Here is a 22625-nt window from a genome sequence, read left to right as displayed (position 1 = left end):
TTTGACTGCATTTGGCTCATAGAATTTTTAACTTCCTTTTTTTTAATGATTTTTTATTATATTATGTTAGTCACCATACAGTACATCCCCGGTTTCCGATATAAAGTTCGATGACTCATTAGTTGCGTATAACACCCAGTGCACCATGCCAGATTCGCTCTCATTTCCGCCCTTAGAGATTCCTTATTCTCATTAACATTTTCGTTAATACTTTTTTCAAGTCTACACATCATCTTGACCATTGTTACTCTGAATTCCATTTCTGATAATTTGGTTATATCCATATCCATTAGTTCTGTGGCAGAGGCCACAGACTCATTGTCTTTTCTTTGGTGGGGGGTACTTCTCGTCATTCTGATGAGGAGAGGTTGCGGGGTTGTCCGGAGCCCAAATTATTGACCGGGACTGAGGCAGTGCGCCCTTGTTTTATAGGGATCTTAGGGATATGGGCTTCCTGATATTTCAGCCTGCTTTCTGGGGGAGGGGCCTGCCACACTGATACTCAGGCAGCCCTGTTTGGGTAGAGTCTCCGTGTCCCCTGCGAGGGGGTACGGGGATGGGCACACTGTGAGCCGGTCTTTCCAGGCTTTTGTTCTCTGGCGGCTTTCCCTGGCGGTTTGCTGTGCCTCTTCTGAGAGTCAGAGCAGCAGTGACCAAATCTCAGCCTCTGTCTCAGAACAGAGGGATCGCGGACCATTCTCCCCTGATGTTCTGGCCACTTTAACTCTGTTACTGTTGGTGCTGCTCAACCCTGCAGCGTTCCCAGGATGTGTGCCCCACACCCAGCATCCCAGCCCTCACTTCCAGGGCCGGTTCGTCTCTGTCCTTTGTGTTTCTAACACCGCCAGCCTCCAGCTGCCAGCCACCCCTGCGCGCTCCCAGAGCTCCCAGTCTCAGTCTGGATCCAGTGAGCGCACCAGAGCTCCGTTTCAGTCTGGTCGCGCACGTTCCTGGGCTCACGATCTCAGTCAGCTCTCTCGTGGGTGCTGTCCGTGAGTCCACCCGCTCCCCCGGGCAGGTGGCTACTGCTTCCCGACGCACAAACGTGGAGGCTCCCTCCCCCTTCCGTTTATCTTCCGATATCTGTGCGCGGTTTCACGGCTCCCCGCTTCGTATCTCAATACTCAGCGCTGGAGATGTTCATTTGTAGAAATCTAGATGTATCTTCCTGCGTCTCAGGCTGATTCCGTGGATGTTCAGGCTGGTCTGGTACCTATCCAGCTTGACTCAGGGAACCAGCTGAAAAAGGGGACCCCTACTCCTCTGCCATCTTAACTCCTCCCTCCCCTAGAGTAAATGTTCTTGGTCATTTCCATTCTTAGTTTCTCCCAGTCACTGTTCCATCAGTCTTCTCTGTCCTGTATCTTCCCTTTCTTTCCTTCCCCTACTTTTTCTTAGCTCTTGTCACACACACGCAAACATACATATATACATATATGTATACATACATACATACATACATGCATTTATACATCACTTCCCACTGATTTTGAGCTCCTCAAGAGCAAGAGGAGCTTGTCTGTTTCATCTCCAGAGCCTAACACAAGGACTAGGAAATTTGGGCTGAGAAGTTAGTATTATTCTAAATAATCATAACAATTATAGCTGACTGTGTGAGCAGAGTCACTAACATTTGCCTAAATATAAGTAGGTTGTTGCCCACTATGTCATAGAACAGATTCTACTTTTGAAGACAGTTAAAAAACAAATGCATGAATAAAGAGTAAGACCTTTGCCATTAAGCAGTATCTTCTTTCTGTAAGTTTCTGTAAAAGAAGTGCCTCCAACCAAACCCCCATCCAAAATCCAGAATCTCCAGCTATAGTTTTTACAGCCGTGCTTCATGGTTGATTCAGGCAGATGTTTTTATAAAATCATCAATTAAACCAATGTTTCTCTAACGGGGGTAGCAGGACCCCCATAGTGACATGCCAGGAAGCACGCAACTCCGTTGGATTCACTTGAAGATCTGGGGAGGGAGGTTGCATAAAGCAGTACGTGACATTTGGAGTAAACATGTATTGAGTGGTGGAGAGGTGACAGCTGGACTAAAGTCTAAATCATGTCTGTGTCACTAAATAACTGTATAATTCTGAGAAAATCATTTTAACTCCGTAGACCATGTTTTGTCATCAGGGAAATGAAGTAGACGATCTCTTAAGCCCCTTCCAGATTTACCGTCTTATGATCGTGCAGGGCTGGATTTGTACAGAGGGTCAGAAGAATGACAGAGAAAGGGAGAGAATGCAGAGAGAAGGAGGCGGGGACAGGTAAGGGGGTGCAGGGGTAAGGGCAGACGGGTGAAAGCGGAGGTGTCGCTGCAGGTAGAGAGGCTCAGTGCTCTTCAGTGTGTTGGTGAATTGAGCAGGCCTGCCCTTCATTCAACCGGCGTTGGTTGGGAGTCTACCGTGTGCTCTCCTGAATTTGGATTGGAAGGGCAGTTATGAATATAAGTTTTTTTTTTTATTTGTTTGTGTTTTTAACCCTCCGTTACCTTACTCTAAACACACCTCAGGCAGCAAATCCTATAGACTGGCCTTCTTTTTCTCCCCTTGCTTCCATTTTACTGCTCAAACTCTAGTTCAAGGTATCCTTATTACTCATCAGAATCTCTGTAATGGCTGCATAACTGATTTATCTAATTTACTGACACATAGAGAACTACCAAATTCATCTTCTAGGACCTATTATAGAGTAAGTTCCAGAAAAGTAGATCTGGCATCTTTCTTACGCAACACAGTAACAAAAAAAATTTTTTTTCCAAGCAACAGGGTCTGACTTGAGCTAACGTACGTAGGAACTAAGTTTGTTGAAAGGATTTTGGATAGTTCAAAAATTAAATGGAATACTGAGAATCTAACTCAGAAAAACAAGTGGGAAGCAAGTGAGATGAAGTAAATCAGAGAGTAAAACTGGCTAATTCCACTGTCTTTGCATATTTGCTTTGGAAACTGGTCTATGTACTCCCCTGCCATCACTCAGTGATCTCTAACGGTCTCTGTGTCACTCCGTCAGAATTAAAATTGCTGGTTGGAAGCATACCCTTGACCAAGCCCATGCTTCAGGGTCCCCTAGGTTATACTGTCATATCTAATCTCCACATCATCCAGGTCTGCGTGATGGCCAGTTCTCTCTTTAATCATGATCAAGGTTGCATACTCTGCAGCATATGGACCAAATTATAAAGTTAACCAGGAATAATAAATTATCTGTCTGTACTCAAACGGAGAGAGGAGAGATAAAAGGGAAACTATTCAAAATACACGAATTCATGCAAGTTATAAAGAAGAAGAAAAATGCTTAGAAGCTTTCAATTACCAACTAAATAAGTTTCGTATCCTTTAGTACAATTCTTGACTTATCTGTCTCTGTCTGTGAAATAATCCCTCGAAATAGGACCCCCTGCCTCTCTCCAGCCATGCCCCATAGTCTTCTACCTCCATGACTTCGGTCCCACCACTTCTCTGGCTGGGAATGCCCTGCCCTTTACCTCCCCTTGTGTAAATGCTTTTCCACTTTGAAGAGCAGAGAAAAACTGCCTTTTTCATGAATTTATCCTTAATACTCCCCGCAGGAAGCCAAACCCTGTTGCAGATTATCTTAGCCTGAAGTTTGCAGCTCTCCTATAATATATCTTACATGGTATTTTGTGATATGCATGGTTTATTTTCTGTCATTTTTTTGGTCCATGTTAAAAAAATCATTGTCATTATCTTGTTTTGTGTGTGTGTGTGTGTGTGTGTATGTGTGTGTGTGTGTTTTAACTTTAGTGAGAATGAGTGATCTTTAACTTTTAGGTTGATTGAGAAAAATACAAAATAAATTTCAAGTCAGCATATGATACAGAATAGATATTCATTTTATATCGGAAGTGATATAGTAATTATAGATAAATTATTTAAAACATGATTTTAATGTATGGTTCATTTTTATAATTTTGACTCAGTGATTCATGAGCCTAATTTTAAAATGAATAGTGATGATTACAAAAAAGCTGAAAGAAAATGGTAATCAGTCAATCCCAGTTCACTTATTGGTTTCTAGAATATTGTTAGACTTTAAATCTATTATTGTGGGTCATGAAGTCCTCACAGTTTATCAAAGGATGCAATGATTCCTTTTTAATCTAGAAAGCGGCATTACATTTAAAGGAAAAACAAAACACAAGAACCAGAAAATGGCATTAAAAGCTAATACCAGGCAGACTTATGCAAATAAGACCCGGATTCCCCCTTGTCTGCTTTTGGAGAAACTTGCATCTTATACTATGAGATGGTTCTTACTTGATTTCTTGCTGATTATCAGGCTGGAAGGAATTTTGTTAAATTAGGGGGAAAAAATCCAAATGAAAACCGTGGAAAACTCAGTCCCGGTATGAACCCTACTCCGTTAGCCTGGCTGGATTTGACAAGTGCCTCCCTCTGATCCTGAAGATTAACCACAAGTTACTGTTCTAACTGTGTCTTAAAGGTGAATGCTTTTATGTGAACGCTGAGATTATCATAGAAACATCTATATTTCTGTATGTATGGCACATAAATATATACATAATATATACTTTAATGTATAAGTGATATGATGCCTAAAACAAAATATGGTGTAGTGATATAGCCATTTCTGTACCATATGAAAACAGTAATCAATTCCTAAATTCCTACTCATGTTTGGAAATTATCATAACCTTTGCTAAATCCTTTCTTTTCACTCAGAAATAGGGCCAACTGTTTTACCAGGCCAAGTGTGTCTGAGAGATTCTGGGAGCTTCTCATTGCCAAGGTCAATCTGGCTCTGTTTTGTTCTCTTGGGCTAGTAGAGTCTACTTTTATTATGGTTTTCCGAATTCCCTGGAACACATATGTTGTTACCTGGAAAACATCCAGACTTTATGAAAACAAGTTTGTTTGTTTGTTGCCTAAGAAATAGAATAAAAAAGTGACACTGCTTCACTAAAAAGAAAGAAAGAAAGAAGGAAGGAAGGAAGGAAGGAAGGAAGGAAGGAAGGAAGGAAGGAAGGAAGGAAGGAAGGAAGGAAAGAAAGAAAGAAAAAATCTGTTTTAAGAAGATTTTTTTTAAATTAAAAATCAAGTGACTTCAACAATTCTGATAAGAGTTTTCCTGATAACATCTTATTGGCATGTGACAACATTTTACCCAGAAAGAACTGGTTACTCTTTCTGGAAATAGTGGGAAGTGCCAAAAATAGAAAACAACAACAACAAATGAAACACAAGTTTCTTGGCTTAACGAAGAACAAATGGGCTTATATGTATGAGTTATTTTCGCTAATATAAACTTGCTCAAAATAGAAAACATGAGGTTAGAGAAATAACCAGGTTTTGGTAAAAACAGGTCTAAAGAAATGATGGGCTGGGTTTTTCCGCCAGATGGAGCAAATGATTGATCAATTAGGAGATCAGTCCAAGTTCTAGAATATCCTGACCTTGCTGTTTGCTCCTTCTGGTCTTTCTGATTGTAATATAATTAACGTAATGTTAGTCAAGCCTTCTGTGGAATCCCTTATGGGGCAAGATAACCCAATATACTTCAAAGTAATCACTTTTAATCATTTCATCAGAAAGGCAAAAATTAATCTTAAAAATTATGTGTTTTTTTAAAATAATAATAAGCATATACAGCACTCTGAACTTAGAGGTAAAGCTACTGATTAATATTTTTCAAAAGTTAATGTTGATGAAATTAAACATAGCTCTGTTTATCTTTCTCTCTAGTGCCAGTGCCCTATTAACTGGAAATCATGTTATCACAGTCATTTTCTCTGGTTCGGTCATAGTAGTAGTCAAGACACTACAGCTGAGAGAACTCTGAAAGACCACCATAGAATTATATTTGACTCCTGAGTGGTCTTCTCCACCACCTGCCTCAGTAAATCATCTCTCCTTCGGCCCTCCTGAGCCATGTATAGCAGGTGTTTCTAAAGTCTGTATGAAATTGAACAGCATTCCCTCACCTACAGCTTGCTTAAAACTCTTTCGGTTTCCTTCAGTGTATATATTTCTGGTGTGTGATGGAGAGATAGCTTCCCACTCCCCATCTAAAGCCTACTACGCTTAGACAAAAATCTAATAATCGATTGGTGCCAAAATACTCAAAATTTCTCTAAGTAAAAGCTTTCCCACTCACAGGATTGACAATGACATTTTCTCTCCTGGTCCCTTCCCAGCCAGCAAAGAGTATAATGCCATCATATCTGAAACGTTCATTATTTCCTCCACAGTCGTAGGTTTGAGAGGGAGAACATGGGAGAGGCTGAGTCAGGCATCAGAACAGTGGTACTTCATCCTGCAAGGACAGGGGATTTAATCCTATAAGGCTTTGAAGAACCATTTTTGAGCAGGAGTCTTCCTTTGGGGAATGTAAACTGAAGGCAATATGAAGCATGAATTTAAAAAGGAATGTATTTAATAATAATGGCCCTAAAATTAGAAGTCAAGAGTTCAGCATTTGGGGAATTTTTTTTTTTTAACTTTTCAATAAAGTTGCAGTTAATGTGGGCCAGAGCTACCAAGTGAACAATAGCATTAGATTAGGTCAAGTACGTAACCCGGTCCAACATTGTGCATAACAGAGGCCACACCAGCATAGATACAGTCGGCCAGGAACTGCCGCACCATCTGGAAATGATAAAATAGGAATGAATCTGTTAATCCACTAGGGTCTCTCTGGGTTCCAGGCCTCATGACAAGAAAGACATGACCAGAAACATTTTATATTTTTATATATGTTCCCACATTCACACACGTTTTAGATTATTTGGGGTTAGATGAGGGCAGAAAATTCTTCATTTATGCCATTTCAGTCATTTACGTTGCTATCACTATTTTTTCGTTAGGAAGGAATTGGCCATAATCATGGCAAATGTTGATGTGGAGTAAAAGTGGTAACTCTCTGGGGGCCTCTGAAGTAGGTTCTGTTTTCTCAGCTCTTGATTTCCCCTAAATATATTCTTGATTTTCTTTCAAGTGTGCGACCTCTCCATCTGAGCTGAGGGAGAACGGGAACTCAGGCAGTAGGGTATTCACCCCTCCACGGCCTCGTGTGCTCTTTCTTTATGTTGCCCACCACCCCCCACCCAGTCCTTCTCCTCCACCATTTCTGTCACTTGTGAAGAGCTCTGTGGTTTCAAACCACCCGCCGATGTGCGTGTGTGCACGCATGCATACGTGCATATACACAGTATTTGCACAAATGCACATATACACATATAAAGGCATTATATGTCTGTCTACATACATCGTGAAATTCTTTGAGCTTCTGTATTTGTTTGAGCTTAGCCTTGAGGGGCTGCAGCTCTTCACTTTGCAAATAATTATCACTTTCTGTTTGGCATCTGTTCTCAGGCTCTTATCAGCTTCCACACTGGATCCAACTTCTGGAAGCTTTTAGATTTCCCTTACTTTTGTCTCTTCTGTCAGACTTTTGACTTTTCTCGTTCGTGTAGCCCTTCTGACAAGCCGAAGAAGCCCTCCAGACTTCTCACGTACTCTGCATGCTCCCCAGACGTCTCTGTATGCGCCACACTCTTCTGTTTCTCTTAGTCCAAACAGAGGTCACATTCCATCTTTCCAGGAATACTTAAGCTATTAGATATGGAAATTAAATAAGATCAAAATGATTCTCTTAGGACTCCAAATTAGAACCATTATTAATGAAAAAAGAAATGAATGTTTTTATACTTTATGAAGGGTCCTTCAGGAAATATGAACATAAAATTATAACTCAAAATACCCTCAAACCAAGAGTTCTGAAGAACTAAAATTAAATATATACATATGTGTATGTATGTATATATATATATATATATATATATTTTCCCCCTCCTGTAGTCTTATAATTTTTGTGATCTTTTTGAGTATTGTTAATGAGATATGTGCCAGAGACAAACAATTGCCAATTTATAACTGATGTATTTTACAGTGAGCATTTTACCACTTATGTCATCGAGTATGGCAATATTTGGCAAGAGCTTACTTCCTGCTCTTTAAAACTGAACTTCCTTGTGCACATTTTTTTCCTTTCAAAAAAGACAATCAATTTTGCTTTCACTAAACATATTAATCATAAAGATAAAAATCCATCTGATTATCCTTGGGACTTTAGGCTTTTATTGACTTTATATGAAAATCATAAGAACGTTTCACTGTTTCACTGTAAATTATCAGTATGAAGTAATTTTTATTGGTATAAGAAAGATGTTTCAACTGCTTCCCAAACTGAGTGACTAAGGAAACTCGACATCCTGTACGAAGACAAAGAAATACCCTAAATGTCAGGAACTATAACTGTGCAGAGCACAGAATGAGGCAGAGTGTGGTGTCCAGAGGAATGTCTTGGTTACTGGGAATATGAATGTTAGTTAACAATGTTGGTTCCCCTTTATCCCAGATGTTTTGTTGTTGTTGTTGTTTCCATTTCCCTATCCTGAGATTTATTGCAAAACAAAAAGGGCAGATTTATTCATATAGAGAGTGTCGTTTGTAAAAGTCCTTTATGTAAAATCCCATAAAACTTCCAAAGCAATTGGTAAAAACCCATAGTACCCATATGAATGTATGATAGCTTTAATTGCTGAATTATACATTTATTAAAATATTTTGGAAGGTGAATTTTTAGAGAACTTTTCAGTTTCTATTTTTCTGATCTACCCTGTTTTGTGGCTTATTAAATCAATGGAAATAGTCGGTTTGTCAATACATTCTTTATTTTATCCATTTTGGTTATTTCACTGCATATTATCAAGGAAGGTAAAACTATTGAAGCCATTGATTTATTATCCATCAGTTTAAGAAATATTTATTGAGCACACACCTCATGCCATTAACTCTTTGGACATTAAGATGGCACTGTATTTTCAAACGAAGTTTGCGACTTCTCCACCTCCGACTTGCATTGTCCAAACTCAATGTGAAATCACAGCTTGGAGCAAAAATTGAGCAAAGACGTGGCAAATAGGCGGTCACAGTGACACAGCTGCTCTTTCTTGAAGGTGCCAGTATAGCTTCCATTGTGGGATTGTCTGCTGGTTTCAGAATCGCTCTTCTCAAAACAAACTTGCATACACATCCCCTATACTCTAAAGTAGCATTTCTTAACCCGTTTTCTGCTGAAACACACACAAGCGAATGCTCATGTCCTTATCACACTCCTCATGCGATGCAGGCAAGAGAGCAGTGACTTAGGGGGCGCCTGGGTGGCTCAGTCATTAAGCGTCTGCCTTTGGCTCAGGGCGTGATCCCAGGGTCCTGGGATCCCTGCTCCGCTCGGAGCCTGCTTCTTCCTCTCCCACTCCCCCTGCTTGTGTTCCCTCTCTCGCTGGCTGTCTCTATCTCTGTCAAATAAATAAATAAATAAGTAAATAAATAAATAAATAAATAAAATCTTAAAAAAAAAAAAAAAGGCAGTGACTTAGGACCACTTTCTGACGCGAGCTGTACCTCCACACTTCTCCCCTGGAGGAAGCATCCCTGGTGGGATTCAGGGAGTGAGTGTCACTTTACTGTTGGTACAGCCTTGAATCGGCTCTAATATACGGAGAGTAAATAGTTGCAAACTGCAACAGGCGATACGCTTCATTATTGATCTCAACACACGTTAGACTTGTAATTCATTTGAGACGCTTTCCCCTATGGCTAATAGGAAATAGTATATGTGTGTGTGTGTGTGTGTGCGTGCGCACGTGTGCACATGCGCTGAGCTTTCACACCGGCCTCTGGCTTCCTCCTGCCCCCGCCTCAGGTCCACGCAATACCTCCCTTCAGATACAGCCTGAGAAATGTTGACTTAGCAGCAAGAAGTGCGTTTAAGTTCAACAGTGAATCACATTGTCATAATGAGTCCACCATTTTCTTGAAGTGTCTTTTGTCCTGCTCCTGTCTCTCCCTCTGTCACAGTCTCCACCATGTGAGCAACCTTCTCCCTCTCGTACTTTCTTTCACCGTCTCCATTCTGACGGTGTACCTGAGGGTCTGTGGAAACGACTGTTAGCCCTGAATGTGCTATTTCAGCTCGCTTTCCTGGCGTAGGTCTTAGTGTTGCTCTGAGCACGTGACGCTCTCCCACCAAGGCAGCCCCTCACGTAGTGAGCAACACGGTGCGTTCCCACAAACCATGCTGGGGTGGGCCTGACGTGGCACCGTTCCCCTTGTGTGTTCACTGGCCTTGCACTTTAGTTCCTTTGGTTTTAGACAACCTGACTAAGCAGATCACGGGGCCTGGTAAGTTATAGCAGTGTGCTTGCTACATTTGTCAGAGTATTGTGTACTTTATTTATTTTTAAAGATTTTGTTTACTGGAGCGAGAGTGCAGGGGAAGGAGCAGAGGGAGAGGGACAAGCAGGCTCAGTGCTGAGTGTGGAGCCCGACACGGGGATCAGTCCCACAAACCTGAGATCATGACCTGAGCGGAAATCAAGAGTTGGACACTTAACTTAAAAAAAAAAAAAAGAAAAAGGAGTTGGACACATAACCGACTGAGCCACCCAGCCACCCCAAAAGTATGGTGTACTTTAAATGTTGAGTTTTTCAAGGGATTTAGAGAAACTAGAACATAGAAACTTCAGAAGAAAAACATCCAATATGAGTTACAGGCTAGAATAGATTCTGACGTATATTGTTGCTGCTTTCTCTTAGACAATGCTTTCTTGCTGTGTCCCCACAGGGTGGAAGGAGCAAGAGTTATTTTTATGTTCATGAGGGCTCTACCCTCATGAGCTAATCACCTCGGGAAGGCCCCACCTCCAGATATCATCATGTTTCAGCACATGAGATTTGGGGGGCCACAAACACTCAGTCTATGGCATGACATGTATCCACCATTATAGTGTCATACAGAAGACTTTCCCTGCTCTGAAAATCCCCTGTGCTCCACTCATTTACCTCTTCTTCCCCCAACCCCTGGCAGCCAGTGAGCATTTTACTGTCTCCACAGTTCTGCATTTTCCAGAATATCGTATAGTTAGAATCTGGCGCCATGTAGTCTTTTCAGACTGACTTTTTTTTTTTTTCCATTTAGTAGTATGTATTTAAGATGGTGCTGAGAATATCCTGGTTATAAAAAAGAACAATTAATATTGTTCATTGTTTACAGAATTATACGAGAAAGGTATCACCTGGAGTGATTAACTGGCTGCATGGGTGACACCCAAGAATAAATACATGTATTAAAATTTTAGGAACACTTTATTAACCTCCCAAAGGGATTGTGCAGCAGAACGCGTTGAATTCGGAAGATAAATATGCCACATCTTTCCAGAATACTCATTTCATTTGAATACCTGGAGGAAGGTTTTTATATTTAAAAAAAAAAGGCACGGTTATATTCTGGAGTAGAATACAGAATTTTCATTAGCTAAAACAAGAGACTTAAGGCCGAGCTCACGGAGAACAGCTTCTGGCTACAAGCCTGTGTAGACTCCCCTAGGGAGGCCAGTTCATGTTCCTCTTGCATCAGAAATACTTTAGTGGAAAATTTGAGAAGTGATTCAGAGGAATTCAGTTTAAAATAAGATACATTTTGGTGGTTAGAGAGTGTCTTTGGTCGGGATGCCCAGGAAGTGGACCCCGAGGTACAGATTCCTGGGCAGGAAGCCAACTGGAGATTTTCTCGGCAGCAAGCCCCGTGCAGCAAAGGGACCAGGACTGGGCAGAGGGATGGTAGGGGGCGATGCAGGTGCAGCGATGTCACGATGTCACAGGCAGGGGGCAAGGGGGGTGCTCTGGAACCACACTGGCCCTTTCAGAGATATCCCTAACTGAGGCGCAGGAGCTGGGCCATTTTACCCTCCGTGCGCCTGTCAATGAATGGAGCTATTCCCGGGAGGGGGTGTAACTGCAGAGGGCAGTTCTGGGGCTGGACTCAGCCGTGAGCTGCCTAAAAACTTCCTGGCAGCTATGGGATAGGCTGGTGATGGGTAGTAAGGAGGGCACATATTGCATGGTGCACTGGGTGTTATACGCAACTAATGAATCATCGAACTTTACATCAGAAACCAGGGATGTACTGTATGGTGACTAACATAATATAAGAAAAAAACATTAAAAAAAAAAAAAAAAAAGAACACCTTGATCTTGGTGGAGGAAGACCGGCAGCCCAAGACAGAGTCCACAAAACACAGCATGAGCCCACCAACATCCTTGTAAAGAACAACCTAGAACAAGTGAGTTCTGAGTACCTCTTGCTGTAAAGATTTCTGAAATAATGGAATTGCTATCTCCAAATAGAAGAGATAGTTTTATATTTGTGTATCTAATGTAGGGAAAAAGGTAAGGGAACACACACACACACACACACACACACACACACCATTCTGAACAGGAGAGAAGCATAAGGAATTTGTGCTTATCTTGGAATATGGAAAATTAATTCCTTCATGGTTTTTTTTTTCAGCTCATAAAGATAAAAGTTTACCACATAAAATATTTTAGAAAAAAATCAAATTAAGACTGTCTGCCTTTCCTTAAATGTGAGATTAATCTAATGGATGTGGTGTGTGTGTGTGTGTGTGTGTGCGTATGTGTATGTGTGTGTGTGTGTATAAAGGTATAAAAACTTAAATCCAGTCTACCTTCTAAGTTTGGGTTTCTGGTGTGTACGCTGGAGCTCTGCAACTCCGTGTGCCACTCTGACCTGTCAGTCGTTAGATAAGAACATGGTAGCCGTGTCTCAAAGTCCTGCATTTACCCCAGTTCAATATGCTGGTTTCCATGAGAGGTTCCCTCAGATACATGGCTTTCACCACAGACTTTACGTCTAAATATATCATAGCTACATTACCACTACTGAGTGAGTCAGGGGGAAGAGGAACTTTCAAATTTCGTTTTTTAAATAAATTCACATCACCATCTTAATGCATAAAACAAATTATTCTTATATAATTATAATTCTTATATAATCTTACGTATCATATATAATCTATAGCTTCTATATAATTAAGTGATTATAATTATATATCTTTTATATAAGATGTAATACATAATCTTATATATAATTTAAGTAGTTTATAAATAAAAGTTGTTTTAAAATGTAAAGGACGCAAACGTATTCCTGAAATGGTCCCCACTATTATCTATTGTTTTTCCCCTTAATGTACTGATGAGTCCATCAACAACTGTCACAGAGACAATATGAAGTGTAAGGACCATTCCACTAATAATGGTCCAGCAAATTAGTGCAATTATGTGTATTCTCATCTATTTCTGACCTCTGGAAATTGCAGCAAGTCAACAGTCTTTGCTCACGCTTTAGGTTTTGGCTTAGAGCTGATTTAAACCATTGCTGCAGAATAGTTTCATGTGCTAAAAATGTATTAAATTAGCATTGTGTCTTTGGACACTCAAAATTTATGGGCCTCAGGATCCGCATATGTAAAATAAGTCAGTTGGATTTGAACCACATTATCTTCAGGATTCCTGCTAGGGCAGTGTCTTGCCGTCCGTTATGATTCCACTGGCCCTTTAGATATGGCAGCACGTGACCTTTGAGCTGTCATCAAGAGCCGAGGGCAAAGAGCAGTGTGACAAACCCATGGCGGTGTCTACTTCTGTGACTCAGCCCTGACCAGGGTCTCAGGAGCCAGATTTCCCAAATGAAGGCCATAAAACATTTATAAACTACCTACTGGTAGAATGACAATTCCCTCCACAAAATTCTAAAACTGCGAATGCAGCTTTCCAAAGTGCTTAACTTACTGTGTAAAATATCTTTACTCTCAAGGAAAATCTGATTTAGTGGTCAAACTTAAGACAGAAGAACCAAAATTTCTTCTTTAATTTGAAAGTGTCATTTTTTTAAGAATGTCATTTCTGAGGTTAAGATGAGGCATACTCTCTAATTGCATCTGGATGTTTTATAGAGCTAATATCATTCCTAATTGGAGATTAATTGACTTAAATTGCCATGATGTTTGATTTTTACGCAGGAATAAATGTATCCTATAATGTTTCAACAGTGGACAGAGCGATAATTCTAATACAAAACCAACTTGCTTTCTGTGTAGGTCCTGTGGCACCCCAGCCATCGCCCTGTGAAGCCGATCAATTTTCTTGTATCTACACACTCCAGTGTGTCCCTCTCTTGGGGAAATGTAACGGACAGGAAGATTGCGTAGACGGCTCTGATGAAATGGCTTGTGCGCTCAGCCCCCCTCCTCAGCGCTGTGGTAAAATGGAGTTCCAGTGCTCGAGCAACGAGTGCATCCCGTCCCTCCTGCTGTGTGATGGAGTGCCCGACTGTCACTTTAATGAAGATGAAGCTGGCTGCCGTGAGTTATTTTCACTAACTCAGTGTGCCATGGAAGAAATGCACTTTGGAAATTATAAAGAGAGCTTGACAGATGCAGTGAAGTTCTCTAGAGTCTTACCATGATCTTGTCATCAGTAACGTAGGCGCTTGTATTACGTTGCTAAACAAAGCATGGAGACCTTGCTTTAGCATTTCTTTCTTTTTTTTTTTTTTAATTAACATGTAGTGTAGTATTTGTTTCAGAGGTACAGGTCTGTGATTCATCAGTCTTACATAACACCCAGCACTCATCACAACACATACCCTCCGGTTGTCCATCACCGAGCCACCCCATCCCCCCAACCCCTCCCCTCCAGCAACCCTCAGTTTGTTTCCTGAGATTTAAGAGTCTCTTATGGTTTGTCTCCCTCTCGGGTTTTGTCTTGTTTCATTTTTCCTCTCCTCCCCTATGATCCTCTGCCTTGTTTCTCAAATTCCACGTTATCAGTGAGATCGTATGATAATTGTCTTTCTCTGATTGACTTATTTCGCTTAGCATAATACCCTCTAATTCCATCCACGTGGTTGCAAATGGCAAATTTCATTTTTTGATAGTCACGTAATATTCTGCCTCACACACACACACACACACACACACATACACACACCCTACATCTTCTTTATCCATTCATCTGTCGATGGACATCTGGGCTATTGCCATAGTTTGGCTATTGTGGACATTGCTGCTATAAACATGGGGTACAGGTGCCCCCACATCACTGCATTTGTATCTTGGGGGTAAATACCTAGTAGTGCAATTGCTGGGTCATAGGGTAGCTCTGTTTTCAACTTTTTGAGGAACCTCCATACTGTTTTCCAGAGTGGCTGCACCAGCTTGCATTCCCACCAACAGTGTAGGAGAGTTCCCCTTTCTTCGCATCCTCGCCAACATCTGTCATTTCCTGACATGTTCATTTTAGCCACTCTGAGTGGTGTGAGGTGATATCTCATTGTGGTTTTGGTTTGTATTTCCTGGATGCTGAGTAATGTTGAGCACTTTTTCATGTGTCTGTTGGCCATTTGGGTGTTTGCTTTGAAGAAATGTCTGTTCACATCTTCTGCCCATTTCTTGGTTGGATTATTTGCTCCTTGTGTGTTGAGTTTGATAAGTTCTTTATAAATGTTGGATACCCGCCCTTTATCTGATATGTCATTTGCAAATATCTTCTCCCATTCTGTCGGTTGTCTTGGTTTTGTTGACTGTTTCCTTTGCTGTGTTTGCTTAGCATTTCTGGAAACATTCTGTTTGTAGTCACACTAATCTCTGTTAAACTTACCTGATTTTCTTTTTTATTTACATCTGGGCCATTCATGTGGGGGATGCTGCTATGTATTTGTTATCTTTCTTGTTGTTGCTATTACCATCTGTCACCATGCCAAGTGACTACAGTGTTATGGACTACATTTCCTATGATGTACTTTTCATCCCCATGACTTATTTCTTTTATAATTGGAAGCTTGTACCTCTTAATCTCCTTGACTTACTTTGACCACCCCACAACCGCTCTCCTCTCTGGTCGCCACCAGTTTGTTCTCTGTGTTTATGATTCTACTTCTGTTTTTGCTTATTTTTTAGATTGCCCATATGAGCGAAATCATATGGTATGTGTCCTTCTCTGTCTGACTTATCTCACTTAGCATAATACCCTCAAGGTCCATTCATATTGTCACAAATGGCAGGATTTCGTTCTCTTTTTTGGCTGTATAATATTCCATTGTGTGTGTGTACGTATGTGCGTGTGTTACATCTTCTTTATCCATTCATGTATTGATGGATGCTTGGTTTGTTTCCATAGCTTGGCTATTATAAATAAGGCTGCAATAAACATAGGGGTGCATATATCTTTTCAAATTAGTGTTTTGTTTTCTTTGGATAAAAACCCAGATGTGGAATTTCTAGATCATCTGGTGGTTCTGTTTTTAATTTCTTGAGGAACCTCTGTAGTATTTCTTTTTTGTTATTTGTTTTGTTTTTATCATGGCTGCCCCATTTTACATTCTCACCAATCGTACGCAAGTGTTCCTTTTTCTCTACATACTCAACAACACTTGTTATTTCCTGTCTTTGACACTAGCCATTCTTACCGGTGTGAGGTAATATTTCTCTGTAGTTTTGATTTATATTTCTCTGATGATGAGTGATGTTGAGCAAATTTTCGTGTGTCTGTTGACCGTCTGGATGTATTCTTTGGAAAAAGGTCTATTCAGGTCCTCTGCCCATTTTTAATTAGATTGTGTGTGTGTGTGTGTGTAGAGTTGTATATTTTGAATATTAAGCCCTTATCAAGTACATCATTTGCAGATATCTTTTCCCATTTAGTAGGGTTTTGTTTTTTTGTTTTTGGTTTTGTTTGTTTGTTTGTTTTTTGTTTTTTGGGTTTTGTTTTTTTTTTTTTAGTTTTGTTGATAGTTTCTTCCTCTGTGCAAAAGTTTTTTAGTTTCATGTACTCCAAATTGATAATTTTTGCTTTTGTTTCCCTTGCCTGGGGGGACAAATTCAGAAAAATATGCTAAGACCAATGTCCAAAAGTTTACTGCCTGTGTTTTCTTTTAATTGTATGGTTTCAGGTTTTATATTTAGGTCCATAATCCAGTTTGACTTGATTTTGTATTTGGTGTAAGAAAGTGCTCCAGACTTATCCCCTTGCATGTAGCCATCCACTTTTTCAGCATCATTTATTAAAGAGACTGTCTTTTCCCCAAGGTGTGCTCTTGTCTCCCTTGTCATGGATTAATTGCCTTATATGCATGGGCTTACCTCTGAGCTCTATTCTAGTCCATTGATCTCTGTGTCTGATTTTCTGCTGGCGCCATACGATTTTGATTAATACAGCTTTTTAGAATAGTTTGTAATCTGGGATTGTGATGCCTCCCGCTTTCTTCTTTCTCAAGATTGCCTTGGCTGTTTGGAGTCTTTTGTGGTTCCATACAAATTTTAGGATTATTTGTTCTAGTCTTGTGGAAAATGCTATTGGTATTTTGATGGAGATTGCATTGAATCTATAGATTGCTTTGAATATTTTGGACCTTTTAGCCATATTAATTCTTCCAGTCCATGAGCATGATATATCTTTCCATTTGTGTTGTTTTCAATTTCTTTCATCAACGTCTTATAATTTTGAGCATACATATCTTTCACCTCCTTGGTTAAATTTATTTTTAGATATATTTTGATGCACTTGTAAGTGGGACTTGTTACTGTTTTAACAAATGTTTGTGGAAATGATTGAGGACATGTAGTTATAATTTCTTCCTAATGTAAGTATTTATGAGGATGGCTCAAGCAAAGGACTATAGACAAATATTCATTTTAATGACTATAGGTAGGTAGAGGTTGGACCTAGACCACTACCTGGGTAGATATCATGTCATTAGAGTTCACAGAATAGTAAATCCTAAGGACATGGGTTAGAATATCATCCCGAATCACTTACTACATGTGCAGGCTTGGGAGTTATTAGAATCAGTCTTATCGTCCATGTAATATTACCTTCTAGGGCTGTGAGGATTTGAGAGAATATATGGAAAATCCTCAGCCCTGCATTCAGCATCTTCTACTTTTATCGTAACTAGCCTATTCATACGAGGAAGGAGAATGTTGGTTAAGAAGTAATTACACAAATCATTAAGGTGAGCACGACAGCACCACTACCATCTCATTTAATTCTTTGTTTGCTTGGTGTTATAATACACTGTGTTCTATATTTTGGCATAGGTTGCAGGGAGAGCTACACAAACCACATGGTAATGACCACTTTTTTTTTTTTTTAAGTAGTGAAAAACGTGTAACTGTCAGAGGGGACACTGAAAGAAGTATGAGGCTATTTTGGTGTCTTGTTTAGAGTGGGCGTCAGAAATTATAACTGTCAGAAAAGGAGTACAGATGAATGCAAGAAAGGGGAGACAGCATTTGGGTGTTTACAGGTTTCATTCGTAAATAAGTGAACTTCTTTTCCCTGTTATTTCCTACATGTATATTCTTTCTGTAATAAAGCCAGCTTGTCAAGTCTTATGATATTTTCTTAGAGGAAGGTAAAGAAATGGAAGTGAATGAAGAAGAGAAAGCCTGCCAAATAATTTATCCCTATTCCCATCAGGACTCTCAAGTAATTTGGTTGATAGAACTCTTATTAAGTTCAATAGAGTCATATGGTATTTGATTTCAAATAAGAATGCTATTTAAATAGAAGCTTAGGAAAGTACAGTATCCTTATACTTGGAGACGCTCTCTGGAAACCCGGTGTTTGTTGAAGGAGTCACATAGGAAGTTCTGCTCCTAAAGGGAAATAAGCCCATGCTAGGAATAGACGGGTATCATAAGGGTATTGCTTCTATCCATCTCTGAAATATTTCATTAAGCTGTGAGTCTGTAAGGAAAATTGCATGAAAATAAACTAGGGAAAAAATGCTGGGGCAAATTTACAGAATAAAAGCACCTAATGATGACAGTTAACCAAACAATTGAAGGCATACTAGTTTCTTGTTTTGTTTTGTTTTGTTTTTTGTTTTCCTGGGCTTACCTATTGATTTAGAATGGTAATTTTTAAAAAAAATCACAGTCATTTATTTATCCACAAACTCTCATTAAGAATGTAATTTATGCCACATATTATATTGGGCATTGATGACAGATGGATATGGTATTAGACCAACTCAGGTTGTAGACACATTTTATATTACTGAAGGTCGTAGTTAAGAATAAAATGTGAGAAGTTCTGTGACATAGATAAACACAGTGTTATTGAATACATAGGGTACTTCCTAACTGTGATGCTAGGGAGTCTATAAATTTTAGTAAGAAAAATGATTGCAGAGGTAAATTTGGAAAGACAGTAGTCATTAGGCAAGTGAAGTAGAGATATTCGATTCCACTAAAGAATGGTCTGGAAATAGAGAAAAAGTTGTTTGCCTGAAGCAAATTTTGTATGACTAGAGTAGAGTTTGTGGTGAGAATGTAGAAATAATTCTGGGGAGATCTTGAAGAGTCCTTGCTCCCCCATCATGCCACCATCACCCACCGTTCAGGTAGTACATGGAATGCACTGGAGGGAGGGAGGGGGCTGGCTAGGAGCTGGCACACCCAAGTATAAAGGAATCGGTTGGGGAACAGTGTGAAGTAAAGATTTTGATTAGACTTTAGAGATGTCCGGGTAAAGAGGAAGAGAAAGTAATCAGGAATAGTTGCAAAGTTTCTGATTCGGACAACAGGACAGCAAATGTGCCATTTCCTGAGCTGGGGAAAATGGGAAGAGAAGCACCTCTTGGGAGAAGATCGTGGCTTCATTTTTAAACATGTTGTGATTGTGGTATTTGTGGCACATTCACATGGAAATACTCAGAATGTATTCAGAATGTGGCGCTCAGGAAAGAGATAAAGCAATTTATATAAATCACATGGTCTTCAGCATACATGCTTGAAGCTGTGGGTGTGGGGGAGATTAATATAGAGAGAAAGACAAAGGGTGGAGGACAGTTAAGAAAAAAAACAAACACTGAAAGACACTGAGATGTGGTCATAGGCACAAGAGGACAGCGAAAAGAGAGCGAGAACTGTAAATGAAATGTAGAAAGCCTTAAATACGGAGAGTATTCACAGGTTGGAATGTTTTTGAGAGATCATGTAAGATTTCGGCCTAAAAACTGTGGATTGGGAAAAGCACAACAGAATTCCTGTTGATCTTTGGAAAGGGAACTTGCTGTGGACAGGAAGGGCAGAATTCTGAAGCCCATCTTTTATTGAAAAAGTAGTCAAAGAGAAAAATCAACTATAGACAGCTCTTCCAAGAAGCTGACACTTAGAATGTGATGTAGGATGAAACAAGAGGTGTTTTTTTGTTTTGTTTTGTTTTTTTAAGTTGGTTTTGAGAGCCTTGCACGTGTTTAAATGTTGTAGGAATAAGGATTCTGAAGTGGTTACAATTTAAGCAGGGAAATCAATAGCAAATGGTATTTAAAGGCCTTTTATTCTTGCAAAAATAAATGTTCTAGTGATCAGAATGTTTGTAATGAGTTTGGCATTTAAAACTAATTCATATTTAATATTGTCTTTCCAGTAGAAACAATTTTTTTAAAAAAACTGAAGTAGTACATCTTTACCAAAAATATCCCCTTTCTCTTAAAAAAAAAGATAGAAGGAGAAAAACTAAGTATGGTTTAATTATAAGGGAAAATAGCACAAAACTAGAAGCATTCCTCTTACTGATATTCCCCTAGTTCATCAGATGCATCAGTCAGTATCCTGGCAAGACACAGATGGCACATTGATATTGTAAAATTTGAGATTATTTAGCAAAGGGGTTACTTATAGGGAAACAGTAGGCAGAAAGAAACCACAACAGACAGTAAAAGCAGGAGCTGGTATCACCCGTAGACCAAAGAATGTGAGAGGAGGGTAGATTTATCTTAACCTGGATCAAAGAGGCTGCTTGATACGAAGTCGGGGAAGAGCTAGCCCATGGTGATCTCACAGCCTCCTTCATCCATGTTGCCTCTTGCTGGTTGTACACATCACCCAAACCCAAAGAGAAACTAGAGGACAAAGAAACATGTGGATGTGTCCTTTATAGTTCAGCCTTCTGGATCCCGAGTAGAGAGAGAAGATGCAGAAAGGTTCAGGAGAGGCCCCTGGAAGCTGTCAGTGATGAATGTGACTGTGAAAAAGATAGGGAAGTGGATAGTCTACCCACTTTCTAACTTTATATTCCAGTAGTCAATGTGTCTTATGAAGTTGATTGCCATTTGGAAGATTTAGAATGGGTCACGCTCTTCAGATTTGTGGATCAGCCTTTATCATCAATATTCTTATTAGCCTTTAAATATGTTAGCTGTGATCCCAGCATCCTATAGTGCTTCTCAATGATAGTATAAAGACCATCCCTCTGCATTTGGCAGCTTCTTACAAAAGTGTTCCTCAGCTTATTCAGTGTTAAAATCATGGTGATTGTCTATTTTCCAGAGATACTGAAGAATTGGATGAATACAGTCAATTGTGTAATACACATAAGTTATTATTCTTTCCCCATTAAGTTGTTTCTGTAATTTTATAAAAATTATTTAAACTGCTAAGATATTTCAGTAAGAGTAGTAGTTGGTTTTAGTTTAAGGATAGAGCAAATATCCAACCTGCTCCGTGCTAGGTATGGGCATGCCTTGAAATGCTGATAGCCTTCATTCTCAGGGTGCAAGACCATCGTCACTCGGCTCTTAGAACTGTTGGACGCATACATGAGTTTTCATCTTAATAGTAAATGGATACACATCCCTAGACACATGTACTTTGCTTTTGTGTATATTTGGCATGCAGCAACAATTTATAAAAGGAATTTTGCTTTAGGAAAGTAACTCTAATGAACCCTTCATGAATTGCTTATATTTAATATATCTTCAATATGTGAGTGAATGAGCTAAAAGCCACAGAATTTTCTGTTACTTGGCTTGTTTTGGTAAGAAAGAGTATCACCCTTTAGGATGATAGATTGAAATAAGTATTTTTATAGACATTAACCCATAATGTTCGAATATAGTGAAAGTAGATATTGTCCAGGGAAATTCTGAAACCTGAGTTTCCTATAAATTTAATATATAGATTATTTGGAGTACTTTTGGAATTGTTCTTTGTCATATATGTAGTAATAATGAAGAAGAAAAAGAAAGTAATGGTTTGATTAATTTTCCTTTATTCAATACAATGTTTTTTGCTGTGTGGTTTTCAGTAAATACAACTTGCAATGCATAATTTATTTGCTACCTACTTTCAGAAGGAAATTGGTAAATATCTGTTAACTTTAATGTTATACTATTTTAAATGCCATAGAAACTAAGATTTTAGTTTCAAATTTCATAAAACTTCTAATTGTTAACTTCCTCAAGAAGGGAAAAGTAAGACTTTTTATAAATTGAAACCATTTATTTTGTTACATATTTTTTTTATGTTTCAATACTATTTGGACCAAAACTGAGAACTTATACCACGTACAGTTTAGAGCTCTTCATAGTACAGTCAACTTAAAAATAAGCTATCAGTCACACTGGGTGCAGGAATATGGATGGATTAGTATTTTGAAGACAAGTGTTTGAAATAATGCTTCAACAGTAGATGAGTATTATCTATCAACTTTGAATACAAATTTCAACATACTGTATTATTTAAAACCTTAAAACTGTTGGGGTACCTGGGTGGCTCAGTAGGTTAAGCTTCCAACACTTGGTTTCAGCTCAGGTTGTGATCTCAGGGTCATGAGATCAAGCCCCATATCAGGCTCTATGCTCAGCCTGGAGTCTGCCTGAGATTCTCTCTCCCTCTCTCTGCCCCTCCCGTTTATATTCTCTCT

The 22625-nt window shown here is 39.4% G+C and overlaps 1 protein-coding gene across 1 annotated transcript in view; it reads left to right on the top strand.

The window, feature by feature from the left end:
- Positions 1-22625, top strand: part of MALRD1 (MAM and LDL receptor class A domain containing 1) — a 731799-nt gene that overhangs the window by 580503 nt on the left and 128671 nt on the right. The window contains exon 35 of the mRNA XM_057304733.1: positions 14012-14275. Within this exon, the coding sequence (XP_057160716.1) occupies positions 14012-14275 (264 nt within the window). The remainder of the gene's footprint in view (positions 1-14011; positions 14276-22625) is intronic.

Source organism: Ursus arctos, unplaced genomic scaffold (genome assembly GCF_023065955.2).
Source record: "Ursus arctos isolate Adak ecotype North America unplaced genomic scaffold, UrsArc2.0 scaffold_30, whole genome shotgun sequence".
NCBI classification, from domain to species: domain Eukaryota; kingdom Metazoa; phylum Chordata; class Mammalia; order Carnivora; family Ursidae; genus Ursus; species Ursus arctos.
The sequence above is the reverse complement of the archived record's forward strand: the minus strand, read 5'-3'. Positions and strand labels throughout refer to the sequence as shown.